At 37.6% G+C, this 21,974-nt stretch overlaps 1 protein-coding gene across 1 annotated transcript in view; it reads left to right on the top strand.

The window, feature by feature from the left end:
* Positions 1-21,974, top strand: part of LOC122808552 (DNA topoisomerase 1-like) — an 859,013-nt gene that overhangs the window by 232,639 nt on the left and 604,400 nt on the right. The window contains exon 5 of the mRNA XM_044079506.1: positions 21,056-21,241. Within this exon, the coding sequence (XP_043935441.1) occupies positions 21,056-21,241 (186 nt within the window). The remainder of the gene's footprint in view (positions 1-21,055; positions 21,242-21,974) is intronic.

Here is a 21,974-nt window from a genome sequence, read left to right as displayed (position 1 = left end):
CTTAGTTTACCAGAAGCATATTGGCATCAAGCAGGAATAGAAATCAAACCAAAAGTAGGTAAAAATCTGGCAGCAATTGAATGGGACAAAAAAACAAAAAAAAGAATATAGGGTGAAAGATCAGATAAGATGACGAGAAATGTGGAAAATTAATAAATATAGTTGTAAGTATAGGAAATTCTTGGCGCAACCTCATGTTGTTCAGGATTGAAAGCAGGAATGGTTAAGGAGAGGTGAATTTAAACCAAAAGAGAAAAGATTAATATTGGTGGCCCAAGATCATCGACTACATCCATGTTGGTTTACAAAGTCTATTGAACATGTGAGAAAAACAGACAAATGTAGGTGTTGTAAAAAAATTGGAAACAGTCACACATCTTGTTAATGGTTGTGATATACTAATGGCAGAAGGGCTGTACACTGAAAGGCATGATAATGTGTCAAGACTGTTGCACTGGGGATTGTGCAAACATAATATTGAAGAAGCTGAAAAGCACTGGAAACATGAGCCACAAAGCATTATACAAAATGATGAAGTTTATATCACATGGGATCATCCATTACCAACAGTTCAAAAAATAGATGCAAGAAACCAGATATAGTAGTGCATGAAAAGTAGCATTGATTATTGAAACTGATCCACCCAGTGACTACAGTGTCTTATGTACAGAGAGACAGAATCATAAAATACCAGGATTTGCAGGCAGAAACGAGGGCAATTGGAAGAAAGCTATCCAGACAGTTCCAGTAGTGGTAGGAACAATGGGTATTATAAAAAAGAATTTACAATCATACTTTGATATGTTACTGGTGCATGTAACTCCATATGAATTACAGGAGTCATTATTGGGCACATTGTGGGTACTGCAAAGAGCACTTCTGGCTGACATCAAAGATTGAAACAATATCAATTTCATGAACTTTAATTATACTTTTACTTTAGGAAAGGGGTCTATTCCTGTCATGATATTAAAAACTTGAAAGATTTGGAGAAATTAAAAAAAAAAATGGGCTGCTCAGCGAGCATCCACTAACCAGATCTGTTGCTTATCTTACAAACTCCTAGAACAAAACGTCACATTTTATGTTCTCAGAAAGGCAAATTGGTTTAAGTACAACAAATGGCTCTACTCTTACTTGATACCCAATTATTTAAAATTTTAAACCATAACTCCTCCTTGTACCTTACAGGGTGATTCAGGTTTAGGCAGAGATCATTCACCCTCAGATCATAACGGTATCATGGCTCCACCTTCCATACCTTTGTTTCCACTAGAAAAAGCAATGACAACAGCTTTTCAGTGCGAGGACCAAAACTTTGACATTCCATGCTAGCAATCATAAAAGACTCAGCACTTTTCCCCAGTTCAGGAAAGACTTCAAACTCCACCTGTCTAAAGCTACAGATTGCCATTGCTTCCCCAGTTTAACCTAGTTTAAAAAAGAATAACTCTTTAAGTCCTTCAGTTGCCCACTAGCTGTCATCTTCATTGTACAAACTTGCACCATACTCCCCCTCCCTCCCGAAACATTCCATCCCTTTCTGCTAAACCTCCTGCCTTCTACTTACTCTTTCCTTTCACAAACATCCATGCCACCCCCACATCTCATCTTGTAATCCTGCCCGTTACCCTTAGCAGAGTTTACTTAAAAGGAATACAAAGATGGTTTGACAGAAAAGAATAAACAAAAAACAAACAAATGCAGTTATTAAAAGAAGCCATGCTGAACAGAGAAGTCATGCACAAAGGCATTCAAGCATATTAGCCTCACAGAAATTCATTGTTACATGTGAAGACCTCAGTTTAAATTTGTTTGTGATAATTCCAAGTAAATGAGTTCCAGTGCTAGAAAAGGTACAAAATACAAACTTGGGGATAGTCAAATGTAAGTAAACAGCATCATATATAATTACTGGGTCAAATATATTTGCACAAACAGTGAAACTGGTACAGACATATGACATGTGCAATACTTACCATAAGAGGAACTGATTTTGCATGATAAATAAGATCTTCCATGGAATAAATGTTGCAGTGTTGGAAGCTGACAAGTTCTAAGCCTTGAAAATGCTATAAGGAATTTTTGCATCCTGGTTCTTTTATATCTGTGCATAAGAGCTACTGCTAGACTATTTGAGTTTTACATTTATTAGCCAAATTCATAGACCAGAATTGTCAAACTAATTTGTTTCAAACAGATATAATAATTGTAGATACTTTGGGAGTTAATACGTCTTGATTTCTTGTTCCCATTTGGTGAATATTTGTTTAAAGCCAGTATGTCCCTGTTTCCTTCTTGAGTTATCCCAATGATGTTAATCAAATCCTCTCTGCAATAATTATAGCCTTTCTATGCATTTTAAATGTTAGGTGTCCAAGATATGTTTAATATATCTGTATTGTTTCTAACTTTAGGTAAGTACTAGACTAGTTTCCCTTATGCCTAGCCAGTTTCCCTTGTTATACTTGAATTAACCTATCCCATTCAGTTAGAGTTTGACATTCCCTGTCCCTTGGTCGATAATTATATTTTACCCTAGGATCAGATAACCTATTGCCTTGGCTCATTCAGCTTTGTAAGGAGTTCCTCTGCCACTGTCTAATTCAGATATGCAACCCCTGCTTAACTGATAAGATTGTCTCAGATATGAAAAACAGCAATAGTCTCTCCTGTTCTTTTCTTGTCAAATGATGACGAAAGATTGCACTGTGCTCTGTTACTACTCTTATCGAAGATTTAGAGAGTGGTCCCAGAACCATAAGCTGTTTAGGTATAGCATATCTGAAAATTTCATTATTTTCTAACATCTAATGATGTCACTTTTATTCACAATAAAAATCTAATTTGCAGGCAATAACATTTCTTAGATCTCTACTGTTAATCACTTTAAGTTGCTGCTGAAATGGGAATATGTATTCTCACTAAAATACATAACTGATCTCTTTTTGTTTGCTAAAGTGAAGACCTAGGCCATTTGTAAAGCTAACCTAAATAAGTTTTAAAATATTAGTGATACATGAATGAAGTCACTAATGATCCTTTTTTCAGTTATCCACAATATTTGAGTACCATATTAAGTTTGAAGTGTTCACAAATTCCATGAGTGTACTGGCCCCTGACATGCTCTGCAAGTAAATTGTCTTGGCTGCAGACAATACATTTTTAATTCTAACCTTTAAAACACTTTTAGCCAAATACTGTGCAACTCACTGTCTTATATTTGATTTGATATTATGCAGAATCAGTCCTTCCAGTAATGTCAATATAGGATAATGCTGTCAGAAGCCTTTGATGGTTCTTAAATGTCATCCACACAAAGATCATCAATCATTACTTCAAAAACATTGGTATAAAACTGTAGATGATTGAACAGGTGGGACTTTTAACCCCAAAACGATGTGGGGTCAATCCAAGATACAGAGCCAATTAGTGGAAATATTTTTAACATAAACCACTAAAAGCATTTGCATCTCTCTGACATAAAACTTGTGCATCAGTAGGTCAAAGTCTGATAACATTAAATATAGCCATAACCATGATATTTTTACATCCTGGGGTTCAAAGACTTGAAATGATATTTTTTTGGAAATGGTGCATTAATAATGCCAATTGTTTTGCATATTTTTTATAAAAATTGCTGGACTAAGGCTATGAACATTGCTGCAATTTGTTTTTATTTATATTTATTTATTGACATTTGATTGCTGGGAAAGTTCGAAAGGGTAGGAGCCCATTTTCAGTGAAGGCCTGGGGAGAAAAGCTCCAAAGTATTACAAAACATTTTAAGAAAAATATTTTTTTAAGTCTTTGAAAGTAATATAAAACAGCTACAGTTTAAATAATTATACCAAATGAAACATAATATGGAAACATTGGTTAAGAATAGATAAGTTATATGGTAATGATTTAATTGAGAAATTAAAAGTAAGTGAGTATAATACAAACAAGAATTGCAATTTGAAGTGAGAGAATAATAGGTGTATGGTACATTTGGAGAGAAAGCAGGGGGAGAAAATTTGATAGAAGGAAGTAAATGAAGGAAGAGTAAGGAGATGCAAGGTATGAAACAGGTATTTGTTCACATTTAGAGATATAGTTTATCCTTGTGTTGAGCAAGAACAGAGCCAGCTTTTGGCTGAAAGTCTTTTAGAATGGTTTTGTAGGATGGGAGGAAAGTTCTTGACCTTATGGATACAGATAAGGAGTTCTAGGCCTTAGCAACATAGTACGAGTACGGACAATGCCCAGAAGATTTAATAGGTTTGTAGACAGACAGGAGATTTTGGCCACTGAATTGTAATGATTGACTAGGAATATAGTTGTGTAGAATGTTATTTAGTGCTGGACAAGCAGATGGATTCTTGATAACTTTATAGTTTGTAAGAAGCTTTGTAAGTGTCGATGGGGTAGTTCTAACCAATTTAGGTTTTTTAGTGCTATACAGCGTTGGGTTCTGAAAGGGGTATTTGCTGCAAATTTAGCAACTTTGTTATAGCATTGTCCAAGTTTTGAGTTTTGTGATACCTGAAGGTTACTAATTATGGGAGTGCCAGAAAGAAGTGTGCAGAGAAGATAAGTAGTGCCAAGTGTAGTTTTAATTGTGTCAGAGAGAGGGTGTTTGGTTTTATAAACCATCCCTAGTTTTTGATGAGTTTTTCTTGCGCAATTTTATGTTATTGTGAAGATTAGGGAAAGATGTGCGAAGGCTGCCAGCCTAGTCCAATAGAATTTGATACATAATTCTATCATTTGTATAAATAAATGTAAAATACAGGCATGTGTTCTTAAATGAAAGAAAACACTGTAAAATGTGAACTTCAAGATTGTTGCAACATTGCCATCTGCTGTAAGGAAAACCAAGCCAAGCATTTCATATGTTCTTTGAAATTACAGTTATCTAAATGGTGGTGCCGAAGTGGCTAGCTGAACACATTCTTTCTATTGTCTTAACTTAACAAATGACTGCTGGAGTGTACATGTGAAATGTCTTTTATTGTTGTATTTTCCTGAGCAGGTTTTAGCTTGCTAAATAATGTAGTTTGTTTGGCTGGGAACTCCAGACTAAGTGTCAAAATGATGTAATGTGAATACTGGGAAAACCTAAGTGTCAAAATGATGTAATTTGGGAGGGCCTTAGCAGAGCTGTTTGTTAGTGTTTTTAAAAACTATTGTTCAGTGAGAGACTGTAAGCATTTTTGTCTTGGACCATCAGCCCCAGCACTGCTTATGCTCTATATGTCTAAGTAGGGTCATAGCACTGTGTTTTCTCTTAAGAACAGCTAAAGATTAGAAAGTTAGATCAAGTATTTTTCTTCGACCATCAGACCTGTTCTACTGTATTATTTTAAGTTTCTGTATGATCTCTGAACTCTTAGATATCTCTGTGGTGTAGTAGTATTGTCTTGTGTTTTTTAATTATTTATTATTAACTATTTTCAAAACCTTTACCTGTGGCTGGTTTGTGTAGAGATAAGTAGACTCTAGAGTACATTGCATATTTATAGAGTTTATTGTAATAAGCCTCTCTAAAAAGCTTTAGACTGAATAGTCACATTACCAATTGAATAATAATATAATTAGACACCCTTTTAAGGGCATTTGGGTAGCTGATAATTATTAAGCTGGTGGTGGCAGTAATTACTACCATATAGACTGGGTAAAGGGGAACAGCTGGAGAATTTGTTTCAGCCTTTCCCAGGAGTGTCTGCGAAGTTGTATAAATACTTATCTCAAAGTGTGGGTGTGTGTCAGCTACCTGGGCAGGGACATGAAGCACTAGTTGGACAGGGAGGGTACTGGAGTTTAGCTTGCCAGCTAGGCTGAGATCTGGACCCTATAGCTTGTGCCAGTGGGGAGTCTTATTGGGGACCTGGGGAGCAAAGGAGCAACCAGCCCCAGACTGACTGTGATCTCTGTGTGCAGTTAAGGGAAATTGTGCTTTGCTGTGTGTATTTGCTATCCTTTTCTCTTCTGAGACAACCTCCCTGGTGTTAGTGGTAAGGATTGAGGCTCCTTGATAGCTGGGCCAAGGCATGGTCATCGCAATTATCATCCACTATCATCTCTAATAATTTGCTATGAGAAGAGACTTAAATGGTTGTATTACCAAGAGAGAGGACTAAATTGTTTTTTCATGGGAGTGGGATTTTGGGGGGGGTGGTAGTAGCTTGCTTTTTTATGGATAAGCATGAGTTGTGAGTTAAGGCCATGGTTTTAGTTGCTGTTTTCAAAGTAATTTTTTGTAGGGGTGTGACATTGTGAGGTATTGCCAGCTGTACCAGGAGAAGTAAGACACAGTGCATGTGTGGCATATGCCAGCATGGCTAGCTGAAGTTTTGTAAATATTCTTATGTCATTTGACTGTCACATTGATTTTTACAGATGTTTGTATTAAAAATTTATTTGTAAAAGTTGCTTATGTTAAAAATGCTGCAACAGAATCTTAACAGAGTTCTGAAGGTGAATTGTGCCAGAGTCAGGTGACTAGATGTGATGTCATTATATAACCAGCTAAAGGAAGGAACTCTGGCAGCAGCAGTCTGTTTTTGCCTCTCTTTGGAATCTGGTGTTAAAGATCTGTGTTACTTATCCTTGTTCAGTTGTTGTACTGTTCAGTCAGTGTCTAGTATCTTATCTTGCCTTGTGGAAGAGAGCATCTCAGCAGTACATCTTGCCTTGCGATAAATGAGTTAACTAGGTAAAGTTCCTATTTGGTTCAGTTGGGAAAAGTACAGTGAGATTAGTTAGTGTTATTTTGTTTCTGGATCTGTGATATTCTATCCATCTGTGTTATTTTTATATTTCGTGTGACTGAAAACTCTGCTTATTGTAACTAAATATTAAGTATTCTCCTGTTTTCTATTTTATTATCCATTATTAAATATCTTTTTACCATTTCATTGTGGCTGGTATTTTAGTGAATACTTTTAACATCCTGAGAGTACTTGTGCTTATTTTAGTGATACTGTGGTCACTCCATTAAGCTTTACTGCTTCAGTCACACTCTACCATATTTATATCAGTATTAATTTGACACAGTATAATTGGTTACCCTTTGTAAGAGCCTTAAAGCATCTAGCTGGTGGTAGCAATCTACCTTGTAATTTGGAGAAAGGGGACACAGCTGGTGAATTTGTGTAAGCCTTTAACAAGTGTGTGTATGTGTATGAAAAATCAGGTATTCAAGAGGGTGTGTCAGATAGTTGGAAATGAGGCACAGTGCTCCAAAGTGGGTCTTGTTTGGGATCTGGAGAGAGAGAGCCAATCCCAGTGGACCATGTTCCCTATGTGCTCTTGGGGGGAGCTGTGCTTGATGCAGAGAGCTGCATTTGAAATGCTGTGTAAAATCCATTTCTGTTTTAGTGACTGCCTCTCACCAGCGTCAGTAGTGAGCATTGAGGCTCTTTGATTACTGGCTTGGGGTAAAGAGAAGCTGTCACAGGGGTGCATACCTCTCAACTGTACCGAATTCCAAGGTACTTACCAGTTTTGAGGGCAAAATAATGGGGTGCCACGAATTCCCGAGTGGCCACTTTAATTCACAATTTTTCCTGATTATTTAGTTGTTTTTTTTTTTGTTTTTTTTTTTATTACAACTTTAAATCTATGGCTGACATCACCACGTATCACCAGCTTACAGGGGTCATGCAGGAATGACATCAGCCTTATTGAACTGTTATTTTTAATTGTTTTGGAGGGAATATAGCAACAGCTGTGGAACAATTTAAAAGTTTTGCTGTGTCTGGCTGTCCGCCCAACACCTGGCTACATGCTGCAGGTCAGAAAAAGAATTTAATGCTATCTGATTTGCTCTCTATGGGCCCAGCTTAAAATAGAACTGTATGTATTCCACTAATGGGAGAAATTAAGCAGAGGGAAGAGAGACCAGAGAGTCTCAGCAGAGTGGTTGTTTGCTTAAAGAAATTTATCATAAGCAGAAAGTGCTGCCACTCCATTTACAGAAATGTGTGTGCAGAAGTGCTGGCTGGATTCACAGAAATCTATTGCAAGGTGTCCGATGTCTGCTCTCTGTTACAGAAGTTTGTGTACTTACTGCTTAGTGCTGCCAATAATTGCATGCTTAGTACTGACAGTTATTACAGAAGTGTAAATCTATAATCCGATTGTATTGCTGCAGAAGTAAGAGTTGCCGCACGCATTGTATTAGAGCTCTGTTCCCTGTTTGCAGAAGTAAGTGCTGCCATGCAGCCATTTATTGTATTGCAAGTGTTTCCATTTATTGTAAGTGCTGCCATGCTGCAGTTGCTTAAGTAAGTGTTGTTATGGGGGGGGGGGGGCGGCGGTGCTTAGTGCTCCAGTCTTTACAGAAGTGTATTCTATCGGATTCACTCACTACGGGCCCAGTTTAAAATGGAAAGAACTGTGTGTATTTTGCTAATGGCAGAAATTAAGCAGAGAGAGAGAGGAGAGACCATAGAGTTTCAGCAGAATGGTTGCTTACAGAAATCTCACAAGCAGAAAGTGCTGCCAATCCATTTGCAGAAATGTGTGTGTAAAATTGCTGGCTGGATTCACAGAAATCTATTGTAAGGTGTCCGTTGTGTTACAGAAGTGTATGTGCTTAAATGCTGCCAGTCATTACATGCTTAGTGCTGCCAGGCATTACAGAAGTATAAATCTATATTCAGATTGTATTGCTGCAGAAGTAATTGCTGCCACACACATTGTATTAGAGCTCCGTTCCGTGTTTGCAGAAGTAAGTGCTGCCGTTACAGTACGGACCAGTATTAATTTGTATATCATATGGTTTTACCCATAATGCATTGCAATTTTAACAATCTGCAAAATATTTATATTTTTTCACTTGAAAAAGACTTTTATAGTAAATGAAAAAGTTCTATGCCTTTCAGTATTGTTACCTGTTATGAAATAATAACTATTCAAAAAGGAATGTAAAAGATACTGCTCTCCATTAGTAAAATAGTGAAAACTGAGTGAACAGAGCAGTTAGAACTTGTCTGATTGAAGACTGCTGGAACAAGGCTCAGTTTTGAGCTTTTTTCTGGTTAATTGGGTAACTTGTTCAGTTTGTTTGTTTTCTATTGTTTTATATATATATATATATATATATATATATATTGCACTTTATTCATCTGCTTTTACTGTATTTGTGTTTCTTCCTACTTTATTACTAGGGGCATTGACTATACAACTCTGAACTGAGATATATAACAATAAACATCCTTTTCTGTGCATTTAAAGTGTTTTTTTTTATTGTATCTGCTTTATTTTCCGAAAACAATATATATATATATATATGTATATTTGTTTCCCACCTTTCTAAGCTAGTATAGTCCAGTTTTCAGGTTAGTGCTGAATTCAGGGCTGTGTTGCAAATCTCTGTGTTTGCCCATACCTAGAATACATAGAAGGAAGTTTCTATGTTCACCTGTGAGAGAGGGGAGCTTTGAGCAGCCTATCTGTCCCTGGAGGAGTGGTTTCAGCCCAGAAATGAGTAGTTTATTGGCCATTTTGGGATAATTTCTCTCTTTCATTTTCCTGCTATAAAAACAGCATTTGCCCAGTTTTGCTTGCCGGGCAGCGCCGGTTAGCTAGGGTATAACTATTCCCAGCTCCACAAAGTCTCCTCTTCAATTTTTCCCTTGGAACTAGACAAACGTTCAACTTAAGTACTCAAGCCATTCATTTCTCAACCTGGCACTTGCTAAAAACTCATAGCAAGCACTTATTAAACCCTAGCACTAGACCCCCCCCCTATACTGTACAGAAGGACAAGGCTCTCTATTCAACCTTACCAGCTATTCAGTAAAACAGTTCACTGTACCTATCCAGGCATGTCCAAAGGGCAGTTTCAGGTGTACACTCCAGTCCAACTGGTGAATCTGGGCATTTTGAGGCAATGTTACAACTGCCTCATGTACACAGACAAATCCTCTCCTCCTACCACCAAACACTAATACATGCGAGAGATGCAATTATACAGCCAAATTGGAGGCTAAGTTTTCTCAACCCATGACTGGATCAGACAGTCAAGAGGAGAAGGGAAATACTGGCATCACACCACCAGTCTCACATAGCCCGATTAAACCAGCACCGGCAAAAAACGCACACAAATACATGAAAACATACTCGGAGGCTCTAAATAAAAATCTGCAAAAGCAACAGAGACCTCCAAAGTAGACATCCAAGCAACCTCCACCCCCAACACAAACCATGAAACACATACTTCACAAAACCAGTGTGCCACACAATCACAGCACTTGAGGCAAAATAACTTACCCAACATACTAGTAATAGGTGACTCTATAGTCAGGCACACTGACGTCCCACTCACTAGGCTGAATAAGGAAAAGGTTACTGTTAGCTGTCTGTCGAGTGCCAGGATCCACCACATAACACAAGCAGTCAGGTCACTCCAGAACAAGTACAAATATGACTCTGTCATTGTCCATGTTGGTGTGAATGACCTAAGCCATACCTCCCTGCACTACATGAAGAGAGACATGGAAGAGCTCTCTGATCACATAGCCCAGGCCAGTATGACCCTGACCCTGAGTAGCATCCTGCCCTCACCAAGAATGATACAATGGTTTAAAGAAAAGATTATCAATTTCAACAAGTGGCTAAGTTTCTGGTGTCATTCAGAGGGGATCCAGTGTCTGTCCACCTGGGATGACATGCTCAACAAGCCATGCTACTTCACTAGAGACTGCTTACACCTGTCACCTTTAGGCTTTCAAATACTGGCCAAGGCTCTTGCCACGCCCATAGTGCCTTTTTTAGGCAAGGCTCAAAAGACAAACCCACCGCCGTAAATAGCACAAGTAAGAAAAATCTGAGGGTAATGCTACTCAATGCCAGAAGTCTAAACCTCAAAATGCATGCACTTGAGGCACTCCTCAGTATGGAGAAAATCAATATATGTGCAGTAACAGAAACCTGGTTTAAGGCTCCAGAGAGCACCACAGCACTACCAGTCTACAACTCATACCATACATTTTGGCCACAGAACCCGGACCAAAATACAAAAGGCGGGGGAGTATCTATATTCATCAAGGATACCCAAACCTCCAGGTTAGTGGCACACCACAATGCTTCAGAGATCATCCACGTACAACTAACAACGGGCAAAACTGCAATTCAAATTGTAGCTTGCTGCAGATTACTCACCATGTCCCAGGACCCCCATTCCTTGTTTCTGGAAACACTGGGAAACATAAAGGTCCTACAAAACACCCCAAAATTGGGTGATTTCAACTACCCAAACATTAACTGGGAGAACTACTCAAGTACTAACTCCCTTGCCCAACATTTCCTAGACTTTATAAACTCAAATGCCCTGGATCAATTGGTCAGCACTCCCACCAGAGGTGACAACATATTGGACCTGGTCATCACCAACATAGGCAACAGGTGTTCCACACTGGAGGTCAACCCCTCACTGGTTAGATCTAACCATAAACAAATCACTTTGGATATCCACATTCCGCCCCCACCCCCGGACAAGGAAACCACTGCGAAAAACTTTTCAAAAGCAAACTTTACATTACTTAAGACCGAGGTGGAAAGTTTCAAAGCCCCCATGCTAAAGGATAACGCTGTCCAAGCTGCAAAATCCTTTACTAATGCATTCTACGGGCACCTACAAGAATGCGTGGATCGTGCTATCCCAAGCAAAACCAAGACTCCTCCAAGAAAAGAAAACCAGTCTGGTGGACCCCTGCCATGAGCAAGCTATACAATAGAAGGAGGAAACTAGTCAGAAAAGATTAAAAATCCCAAGAAGGGAAGACATCCCTGATCAGTATCAGCAAGAAACTATGATCCCTCATAAAATTGTCCAAGGCGAGCTTCAAAAGAAAAATTGCCAAGAACTCCAAAGATAACCACAAGGCATTTTTTAGCTATGTCAAGAATCTAAGTGGCAATGCTCAGATCTGCTCGGAGTTAATGCAGTATGGCATGAAATACACTGAACTAACCAATATTGCCAAAATCCTGGCAGACAGGTTCAGTGCAAACTTCATCCCCCTCTCACCCCCAAAAGGGCCCATAACCATACCAGAAGAATATAGAGCCCCTGAAATCACAGACACTCAGCTTAAAACAACCCTCTCCAAAGCCAAGCACACAGCATTAATGGAACCGGACAGTGTCCCAGACTGCATCCTACATGAGCTCAAAGATGAACTAACCCCTCACCTAAACACACACCGTTCAGACTCGGCCTCTCCACAGGCTACGTACCCACAGAGTGGCGCACAGCAAAGGTTATTCTGCTCCACAAAGGTGGAGCCATAACAGACCTCGGGAACTATCGCCCTGTAAGCCTGACTAGCTTGGTCTGCAAGGCTATGGAGCGCATCATCATGGAACTCATTAAGAGAGACATTGGGAACCTCAAAACACCGGACCCTACCCAGTTTGGCTTTAAGGGCAGATCATGCCTCCTAAACCTGGTAGACTTCTTTGAGACAGTTACCAAGGCTATAGAGCAGGGAAAGGTGGTACACACAGCATACAGAGACCTCGCAAAGACCTTCAACACCATTCCCCATTCTGGTATTATAGACAAGCTCACCAGCCTGAACATAAACCCCTATGTCACAAGATGGGTTGCCAATTGGCCCATGGACAGAACCCACAAGGTGGGAGTTGCGGGAGCTAGGTCTGACTCTAAACTGTTTACAAGTGGCGTTTCCCAAGGCTCAGTCCTAGGACCCCTCCTGTTTGGCACATACTTCTCAGAGGTACAGTCAAGCACAGGAGGACAATGGCTGACCAAGCTCGCAGATGACTGTAAACTAGGGGCTATAAATGACTCTCTGGCTGACACAGACATCCTCCAAAAGGGTCTCATTGAGACTGATACCTGGTGTCAAAATCATGGCCACAAGCTAAATGCCAAAAAGTGCATAGTCATCCCCTTTGGAAAAAACAAAGTGCACACAAACTACCACATAGGTAGCCCCCTAAATACGGAAAACGTAATAAGGGATCTGAGGACCCAAGTAAATAGTAATCTCTCCTTCGATAATCACATTGCCAAAGTGGTTAGAAAATCCTATGTGGCCCACCTAATCACAAAAGGGTTTGCATCCAGATCAAAAGAGGTCATTGTGCCCCTCTACTCATCACTCATCAGACCCATCATAGAGTACAACGCCCCATTTGGGATGTATCTTACAAGACACATGCAACAGCTGGAAAGACCACAGAAGTACCTCACCAAGAGCATTACTGACCTCAAACAGATGCCCTATGCAGCTCGACTGAAGAAACCCCAGCTGTACTCTGTTGCATACGGCCTACTCAGAGGTGATCTCTGCCTGACATACAAGACCATGTCCAACCCAGAACTGATGGACATGCTCCACCTAAAGAAATCCTTATCCCCTCGAGCCACATGCTCTAGGGATCTAAACCTCACCACAACAATATATAGGACATGCTGGAGGGATAGATTCCTGTCCCAAAGACTTCACATGCTTTGGACCAAGATTCCAAGCTACATTAGGCAGAACTCCTCGCTAATGCTCTTCAAGAGAAACCTTGACGAGTGGATGCAAAACGGAAAGTTTACCCCAGGATCACTTTAGTGGCTCTGCTGGACAGAGGCACAGGGAACTAATCTAAGGGGGCAGCGAAAGCCAACACATTCTGGCTAGGCTTATAAATGCCTTTGGGCAGATAGCCTAGTTACCTACCTATGAACCTATAATTAAATGTAGAAGTACTGAGTTTATATATTGCTTGTTCAGGCAATTTGCTTGCATGTGGTTAGAAAATGTATGCTTGTTAATGTGAGTGATACAAATTTTGCCTTTTACCTAAGGAATACAGAAGCTTTTTTTCTCTCTACCATCAGTCCTAATTTCTGTTGTTAACCTTTTTATATTTACTTTCCACTATTAATACTGACTTCTATTTTAAATTGCTGTCTAAATTAAGAGCTTTTGCAGCTGTGCCTAGTCCTACTGGTATATATATTTATTTTGATACTCTTTGTAAAGTAGTATGTTAGCTTGAAGTGTGTGTGTATGTATGTATATGTGTATATATACATATATATATATATATATATATATATATATATATAGGTATATGTATATAACTATATATATATATGTATATATATATATATATATATATATATATATATATATATATATATATATATATATATATATATATTAATGAAGTGTGTCCAGGGAGTCCAACACGAAGAAACACAGTCACAACCAAAAACAAATCCCCAGGACAAACACCACGGTCCAAGAAATTCCAAAATTTCCTTATTTATTGAAATGCAAAAAAAAATGTTGCGTGCTTTCATCTACACAGTGTAGATTTCATCAGAACACTTAATAGTTCCATTCCTTCACTTTAAATAATTTAAAATACCCGCCTTATGAACCACCTGATCAATTATACAGTCAATTAAGTTTTAAAAGCATATAAACATTGCTGCATTACTTCATTATAATACATGTAAACCCACACTATTTGTACAATAATAAAAGCTATAAATGTATGTAATAATATACATGAACAATTCATATGTAACAATCTCAATGCTACTGTTAAAACTACATCATAACAATTATAAAATTCCAAGTTAAATAAAATGAATAAAATGTCCATGATAGTATATGCTAATAGTATGTAAAATGTATCTATTGAAATACTAGGTTTTATTTAGTACTCTACAATGATAGTTAATTAGATGTGGATATATAATAAAAATTAATAGTCCTTGTTTCAACGTAGATATTTTTGTTGTTGTTAATTTCTTATAAGGGGCTTAGTGGGGATGTACTCATTAATACCTGGTGGGCAAGCCGCATTCAACCTAATCTGCCATTTGATCTCTTTTTCCTCCAGAAGAGCTTTAATATCACACCCCCTAGGGTTACTCTTGACCACTTCAAGAATAGCAAATCTGAATGAATCACAACCTTCACTGTCTTCCAAATGTTTATACAGTGCGTTGTCCTTATCTTTCTTCTTAATACAATATAAGTGGTCATATATTCTATTGCGTAACCTTCTATCTGTTTTTCCGACATAGAAACTAGGGCAAGAAGTACATTTCCCCAAATATACTACATGTTGGGTCTGACAGTTACCTCTTTGGAAAAATATTCTACTTTTGATATTATTTTCCAAAACTGTGCTGTCTACCTGTAAAATGAACGAACATTGATTACAGTGTCCACATTGTTTGGTCCCAATCGTACCCTTGTTCCCAAAGTTTTGTCTATTATTGGTCCTAATCTCAATCATTCTCTTGAGATTCATCCCTGTTTTGTAAACAAAGGTAGGTCTATCTCCTATTTTCTCACAAATCCCTTCATCACTAGTGAGTATATTCCAATTTCTGTCTAGGATGTTTCTGACTTCCCCCACATATTGTCCATATTCAAGTATACATGCCCTTTGAAATCTATCCCTTGATGGATTTGATTTGGTCTCATTGTTTGGTATAAATTCTCTTCCCAAGAGTGGTGGATATTTATTTCCCCATTCATTAGTCACATATTCAGTGACATCCTTGACCATGTGATCGGGGTATCCCCTTTGGCTGAATAAATTACCAATAAATTTCATTTCTTCAATCATATCTTCCCTTCTAGATGTCATTCTAGCCGTCCTTATACACTGCCCTTTCAAAATACTTTTTTTCTGTATATAAGGGTGGTTGCTCGAAAATTCCAGATAGGCATTACAAAATGTGTCTTTCCTATATATCTTAGACTGAAATGTTGTTCCATCACTAAAAATGAATGTGTCTAGATAATTAATTCCTATCCTACTGGTGTTGTATGTAAATTGCAAATAAGGGGTACTTCCGTTGATATATTCCATAAATCGTTCCAAATTCTCCTCATTTCCTTTCCACAAAATGAACATATCATCCAAATATCTCACATGACAAACTATTTGCTCCATCCATGGGGTATATAAGATATATTTCTCCTCCCAATCCAATAGTACCAAATTGGCATATATGGGGGCACAAGCCACCCCCATAGCTACACCTGATATCTGTTTATAGTACTCTCCTTAAAAAAATATATAATTATTATCAAGTACTATATTTATAAATTCAGATAGGAGGTCAATCTTATCCCATTCTAGTTGACTATGTTTGTTTAAGCTGTTAATGAATCTAGTCACACCATCAGGCCTAGGTATACATGAAAACAATTCCTTTATATTAATAGTTACGAACAACAGATTCATATTGCATAATTCTTGTTTGAACTTCCCAAGAAATTCCCAGGAGTCCTTGATTAAATGCGGTATCTTGGAATAAATATTTTTTAACCATTGATCTATGACCTTACCAAAGGGAAAAGCCTTGCTACGACTTCCGGAGATGATAGGTCTAAATGGGGGGTCACTAATGTTTTTATGTACTTTGGGTATCCCTACGATGGTTGCTAAAATGGGATGTTCCACTTTCAAAAAATTGTACAAATCATGAGTGATACGTTCATCCAATAGGTATTCCTCCAGATATAAATCAATCCTTCTGTGTGCAATGTTAATTTGGTTTAAGGAAGATACCCCGTATTGTTCAGAAGTATTTAAGATACCAAATATTTTTTGTATATAGATGTCCATATCATACAAGACCGCTCCACCCCCTCCATCAGGTGTCATGATTCTGATGTTGTAAGTATCACAAAGTGTATTTAAAACTTTATCATCTACAGAGCTCCAATTACTATTATTTCTTTCTTTCTGTAGATGATTATGTAATTCGTATATTTTCCTTCTAACTACCTTCTCAAATGTAATTAAGGTATTATGCATGGGTGGGGTAAAGTTACTTTTCTTCCTTAAACTACTTATATTAGTATTCCCTATAGTAGAATTCTGAAAAAATATCCCCAGATTTAACTTTCTCATATACAATTTCAACTCTACCAAGGTGTCAACTACATCAAATTTCCTCCTTGGTATAAATTTCATACCTTTTGAGAATAATGCAAAAAGTTCAAAATCGACTGGGAATTGTGTATAGTTGTAGATTTTGAAATCTCCTACACTATGCACTACCCCATCAATAAACATTTGTTCAATGTTGTCACTCTCATGTGTTGTTGATTTCTGTAGGAATTCCGTTTTCCTCTTTCCCCTTGTCTCCATCGTTGCGTTTCCCCCTCCCGTTTTGTTCTTTCTCTAAAAAAATCTTCACCATATGTAGCCCCTTTGTATTGTTCATTATGTATTTCCCCTACATCCCTATCCCTATCTATCTTACTATAATCAGATCTCTCATATACTTTTTTGTTCCATTTATACGCTGTTTGATTCTGATATTGCCTCATATCTCTTAAAAACTTCTTACATTTTCTGTCAAACATCTTTTTACAACTACTTTCTGCATATTGAAATTGTTTGACATGTAATTTTTCCCACTGTGGGTACAACAAATCATTAATTATAGATATGTTGAGTTCTTCCACATCCTTCAACAACAAACTCAGCTTATTATCATTGCATGATATGATAAATTCCATAAATTGTATACCAAAACTGTCAAACATGGTTCATAGGGCGGGTATTTTAAAGTATTTAAAGTGAAGGAATGGAACTATTAAGTGTTCTGATGAAATCTACGTTGTGTAGATGAAAGCGCTCAACATTTTTTTTTATTTCAATAAATAAGGAAATTTGGGAATTTCTTGGACCGTGGTGTTTGTCCTGGGGATTTGTTTTTGGTTGTGACTATATATATATATATATATATGAATATTTATATAACTGTGTGTGTGTGGCAGCTTGTTTTACTTATTTACCTACAGCTGCAAGCAGGAGAAACTTTTTTAAATATTTAAACGTAATGGCTGCATGAGAAACAACAGCAACTTCTTTTACTTATCTTACGACTTGCAGCAGGCAGGAGAATCTTTTACTTATGTAACTACTGCACTGCAGGCAAAACGTTTTATTTTTTTAAGGGCTGCAGCAGACAGGAGAAACTGTGCTTAACGTTTGCATTTATGTGATTACCTTTACTGTGTGTGTGTGTGGGTGTGTGTGTGTGGCAGCTTCTTTTACTTATTTTACCTACAGCTGCAAGCAGGAGAAATATTTTGCTTATTTAACAGCTGCAGACAGGAGGGCAAGGGGCCTACGATTTGAAAACAGCTCAAAGGTAATTTTTATCCGCCACTGGCCAAATGCATTTTCTTTAAATGTGGGTTTCAATGCTGTTTTAATGAACGTGAGTTTCAAGGGCAGAGAAGTTTTAATCCTAAGTCTATTTTCATTGTGTCAGACTGTATTGCTTTGTTTAGCAGATGTCTGTTAGTGTGCTATAAAATGTAAAATAAAAGTTTTAAATGAAATCCAAACAATCATCGTAGAAGTAAAGCAGTACATACATTACAGTGTTTAAAGTAAGTGGGGAGAAATAGCAAAGTAATGGGACATTAGAATGGCTGCAGGGGGGAGGGCTGTATATGGGAGCCCTGTTTGACCATGATTTTGTGAGGGGAGAAGGGCTGCAAACTCAGACAGCCCTGGGCAGCACAAGCTCAAGCTACGCCACTGATCAGTACGCCATGGAGAATGACTTTTGGAGGTCCTAGCAAACTAATATTTTTTTGCTAAGATTAGAATATTCCCTACCATTAAATGTCCTACTTTTACCACAAAACCCACACAGTGCAAGTCACCAAAAACAAGATCTAAGGTTCATCATCTTCTCCCTTCCCAGTGAACATCATTGCTGCACATTTAAAAAAAAATGGTTACCATTTACTACAGGGTCTGGGGCCATATTTTGGTTGTCTGTTCTTTAGTTTGCATTTGAAAGTTGGTATCCCACAGTTCCATTGGAGTAGGTGGGGTTATATAATTGTGTATGCAAATTTAATGTTAATCAGTGTACAGATTTGTACCTATTTTTCTGGGCCTTTGTCCAGATTTCTGATATTTCCAGGTTGAGAGGTATGTGGGGGGGGGGGTGCCATGTTGTCAGATATGTGAATGAGTGAGCCATCTGCATATGTATTACGGAGGCCTATTGTGTGGATGTGTGGAGAGTGTTGGTGAGAATGTTGAAGAGGAGGGGACCAAGGATAGAGGCTTGTGCTGTATGGGTGGTAACTTGGAGATATGGGAGAGGGTGGACTACCATTTTACTGATTGATACCTATTGGATGTGTTGCTTTGAACCACAAAAGGGTGGGTTGAGAGAGACCTAATGAGGACATTTGAAGTAGAAGTTTGCTCTGAAAAACTATGTCAAAGATTTTAGACAAGTCTAGAAATATGGAGGAAATTAGTTTGCCACATTATCTGTAGTTTTATTTATAGTGTCAACATAGATTAGATGTGCAGTGTTAGTACTATGGGAAGGACAGAAGCTGCATTTTCTGGGGGTAGGAGTTCTTCCTGCAGATAGTTTAGCAGTTGTTTTTGAATACATTTCAAGTATTTTGAAGGGGGAGATAAGATTGCTATAGGTCAAAGTTAGTAATGTCTGTCTGAATTTCCTCCTTTGTGAAGAGGAATAATGTGCAACTTTTTCCAGAAAGATGGAACACAGGATTCCTGGATTGACCAATTGAAGTTTTGTATTTTACTTAACAAAAGTGCTTATCATTTTATTAAAGTTCTTGTTGGAGCACAATCCTACCATCTGCGCCTTTTTTGTGGTTAACCAGTTGGTGTCTTTTTGGTTTGCTGTATTTATTTTTAGCCTTTTCCTTCTAGGAAGTACAAGGCTATTCAGAATATTCAGGAAAGTTGTATTGAATTCATTTACAGTATCATCAAAGGAGAGGATTTTTAGGAAGTTCCAGTTAATAAATGATTGGGTAGTAATGAACATTTCTGGGTTAAACTTGAAAAGGTTGTGTGCTGTTTTATAAACAGCTGTTTAAGTGGATGATGAGATGTCTGGTGGGGATTGATGGGAGATGATCACTGAGACACTGACAATGCACCAGAGGGGGTGTGTTTGCTAGAGTTTAATACTAGGATCCAGTCTAATAGTGAATTTGAAGTCTTGCTACAATGAAATATATTGGCTATGTTACTTCAGTAGTGGAACATTACACAGCTGTCTGTGAACATCTACAGGTATGTGGGTGGAAAGAAATTGGGACATTAATAGGAAACACTTAGTAATATGATGCTGCCTCAGGTTGCCTTAATCTATTCACCAGCTATGGGTATGGCTAGTGAGTAGATTGGGGGAGGAAGATGAATTCAGCGGAGCCATTAGATGAGGTGATGCCCTGGGTCCAGTTGATGATCAGCTGAAGAGGCAAATACCCTTCATGATACTATTTCGTTAAATAGCACATTACAGATGAAATCACAAGTATTTTTTTTTTTTATGAAACAAAATGGAATCAAATGTTTTATTCTGCATTTTACCATTTTTTCCTGGTCTGAATCATTGCTGCAGACTTTCATGAAAAAGGAGTAAATGCCATAATCCCCAGATATAAATTCCTTGTGCACAAATCTTTCTTTCTGCTTATTGTAACAGTGTGCATATAACTGTTGTAATTGGACAAGTATTCTCTCAAAAGGAGCATGCATTCTTGGAGGAACTTTGGGAAATCAGTTGAATGAAGAAGTCTGTGCAATATAGAGGATTTTGATTGGATCATTATGACCAAACCTCTGATCATAACCAGTTTATGTTCAAGACATGAATGTCATGAAATTCAGCTTGATGGCTGAATTTTAAAATCCTTATGTGAGAGACTGGAGTCCTAAACATAATTCTGTGTAATGCATGGAGCTTTTTTTTTCATTCTCAAAGTTGTTTCATTAATAAACCTCTTGATCTTCAGTGCAGAGATCAGCAGGCTGACTAGATCACATCCTGAAGGAAAAGATAGCTTTGTATTTTTATTACATTCTATATAATAAATTTATAGCATTGTCATGAGTAAACATGGAAGTGAGTCTGAGAGTATTAATACAATTACTATGTCATATTTTAGTCTAAAATGTAGTCCTGTTTTTGCAAGTTAAAATAGAAATGATGCATGTCTTACTCTAGCGGTATCACACCTCTTTTTTCCCACTTTAGTTGGCTCTTAGAGCTGGTAATGAGAAGGAAGAAGGGGAGACTGCTGATACTGTGGGCTGTTGTTCTCTGCGAGTCGAACACATTAAACTTCATGAAGAGCTGGATGGACAGACATATGTGGTAGAGTTTGATTTTCTTGGTAAAGATTCTATCCGTTATTACAACAAAGTTCCTGTAAAGAAAAAGGTTAGTATTTAACTTGTTGATTAAGCATTCATTGTCTACATTCTTTTAACATTAGTACTGAAATTTGATGTCCATGCTTTGCCATCATTTTTGCCTGATTAGTTTTTTTGTCTATCTTCAGGTAAAACTGTCAGACTTAACCCCAATCACTGAATGTAACACCTTGCACTAACACAGTTGGCTAGAACTGTGGGTTTCATCTTTTTATTCTCAGTGTTTGTGGAATTCTTTGCTTATGCCCACAGTGTATTTTATACTTTGAATAATCCTAGTTTGAATTTCACTTTATGTACCATATCTAGCTTGTTTATACAGTAAAAAACACACTAGGTTTTCTTTACTGCAGAGCATTTCTATAAGTCACTGGTATAACAGAATGAACACATATAGATTTGTATTTTTATTTATATGTTTATTTTTGTTAATCAAGGTGGAACACTGATCCAGATGGATCATTTTCAGGTTAAGCACAGTGTTAGGGGGAATTCATAGCCATAAATGTCAGGATGGATTTCGTCAAGTAGAATTGTTCTCAAATTGAAATAGAAAAGTATGAAATGTTTTGTTTGTCAGGCTGCAATGTGAACAAAGACATTGTCAGAGGCACACACACACACACACACATATATATATATATATATATATATATATATATATATATATATGAGAGAGAGTGTTAAAGATGTACAGTTAAGTTATTGTTAGGTGTATGATACTATAACATTGCTCTATG

Source organism: Protopterus annectens, chromosome 8.part0, assembly GCF_019279795.1.
Source record: "Protopterus annectens isolate FY-2018-M chromosome 8.part0, PAN1.0, whole genome shotgun sequence".
In the NCBI taxonomy this organism is placed as follows: domain Eukaryota; kingdom Metazoa; phylum Chordata; order Ceratodontiformes; family Protopteridae; genus Protopterus; species Protopterus annectens.
Note: the sequence above shows the minus strand (reverse complement) of the source record. Positions and strands in the feature narration are given on the sequence as shown.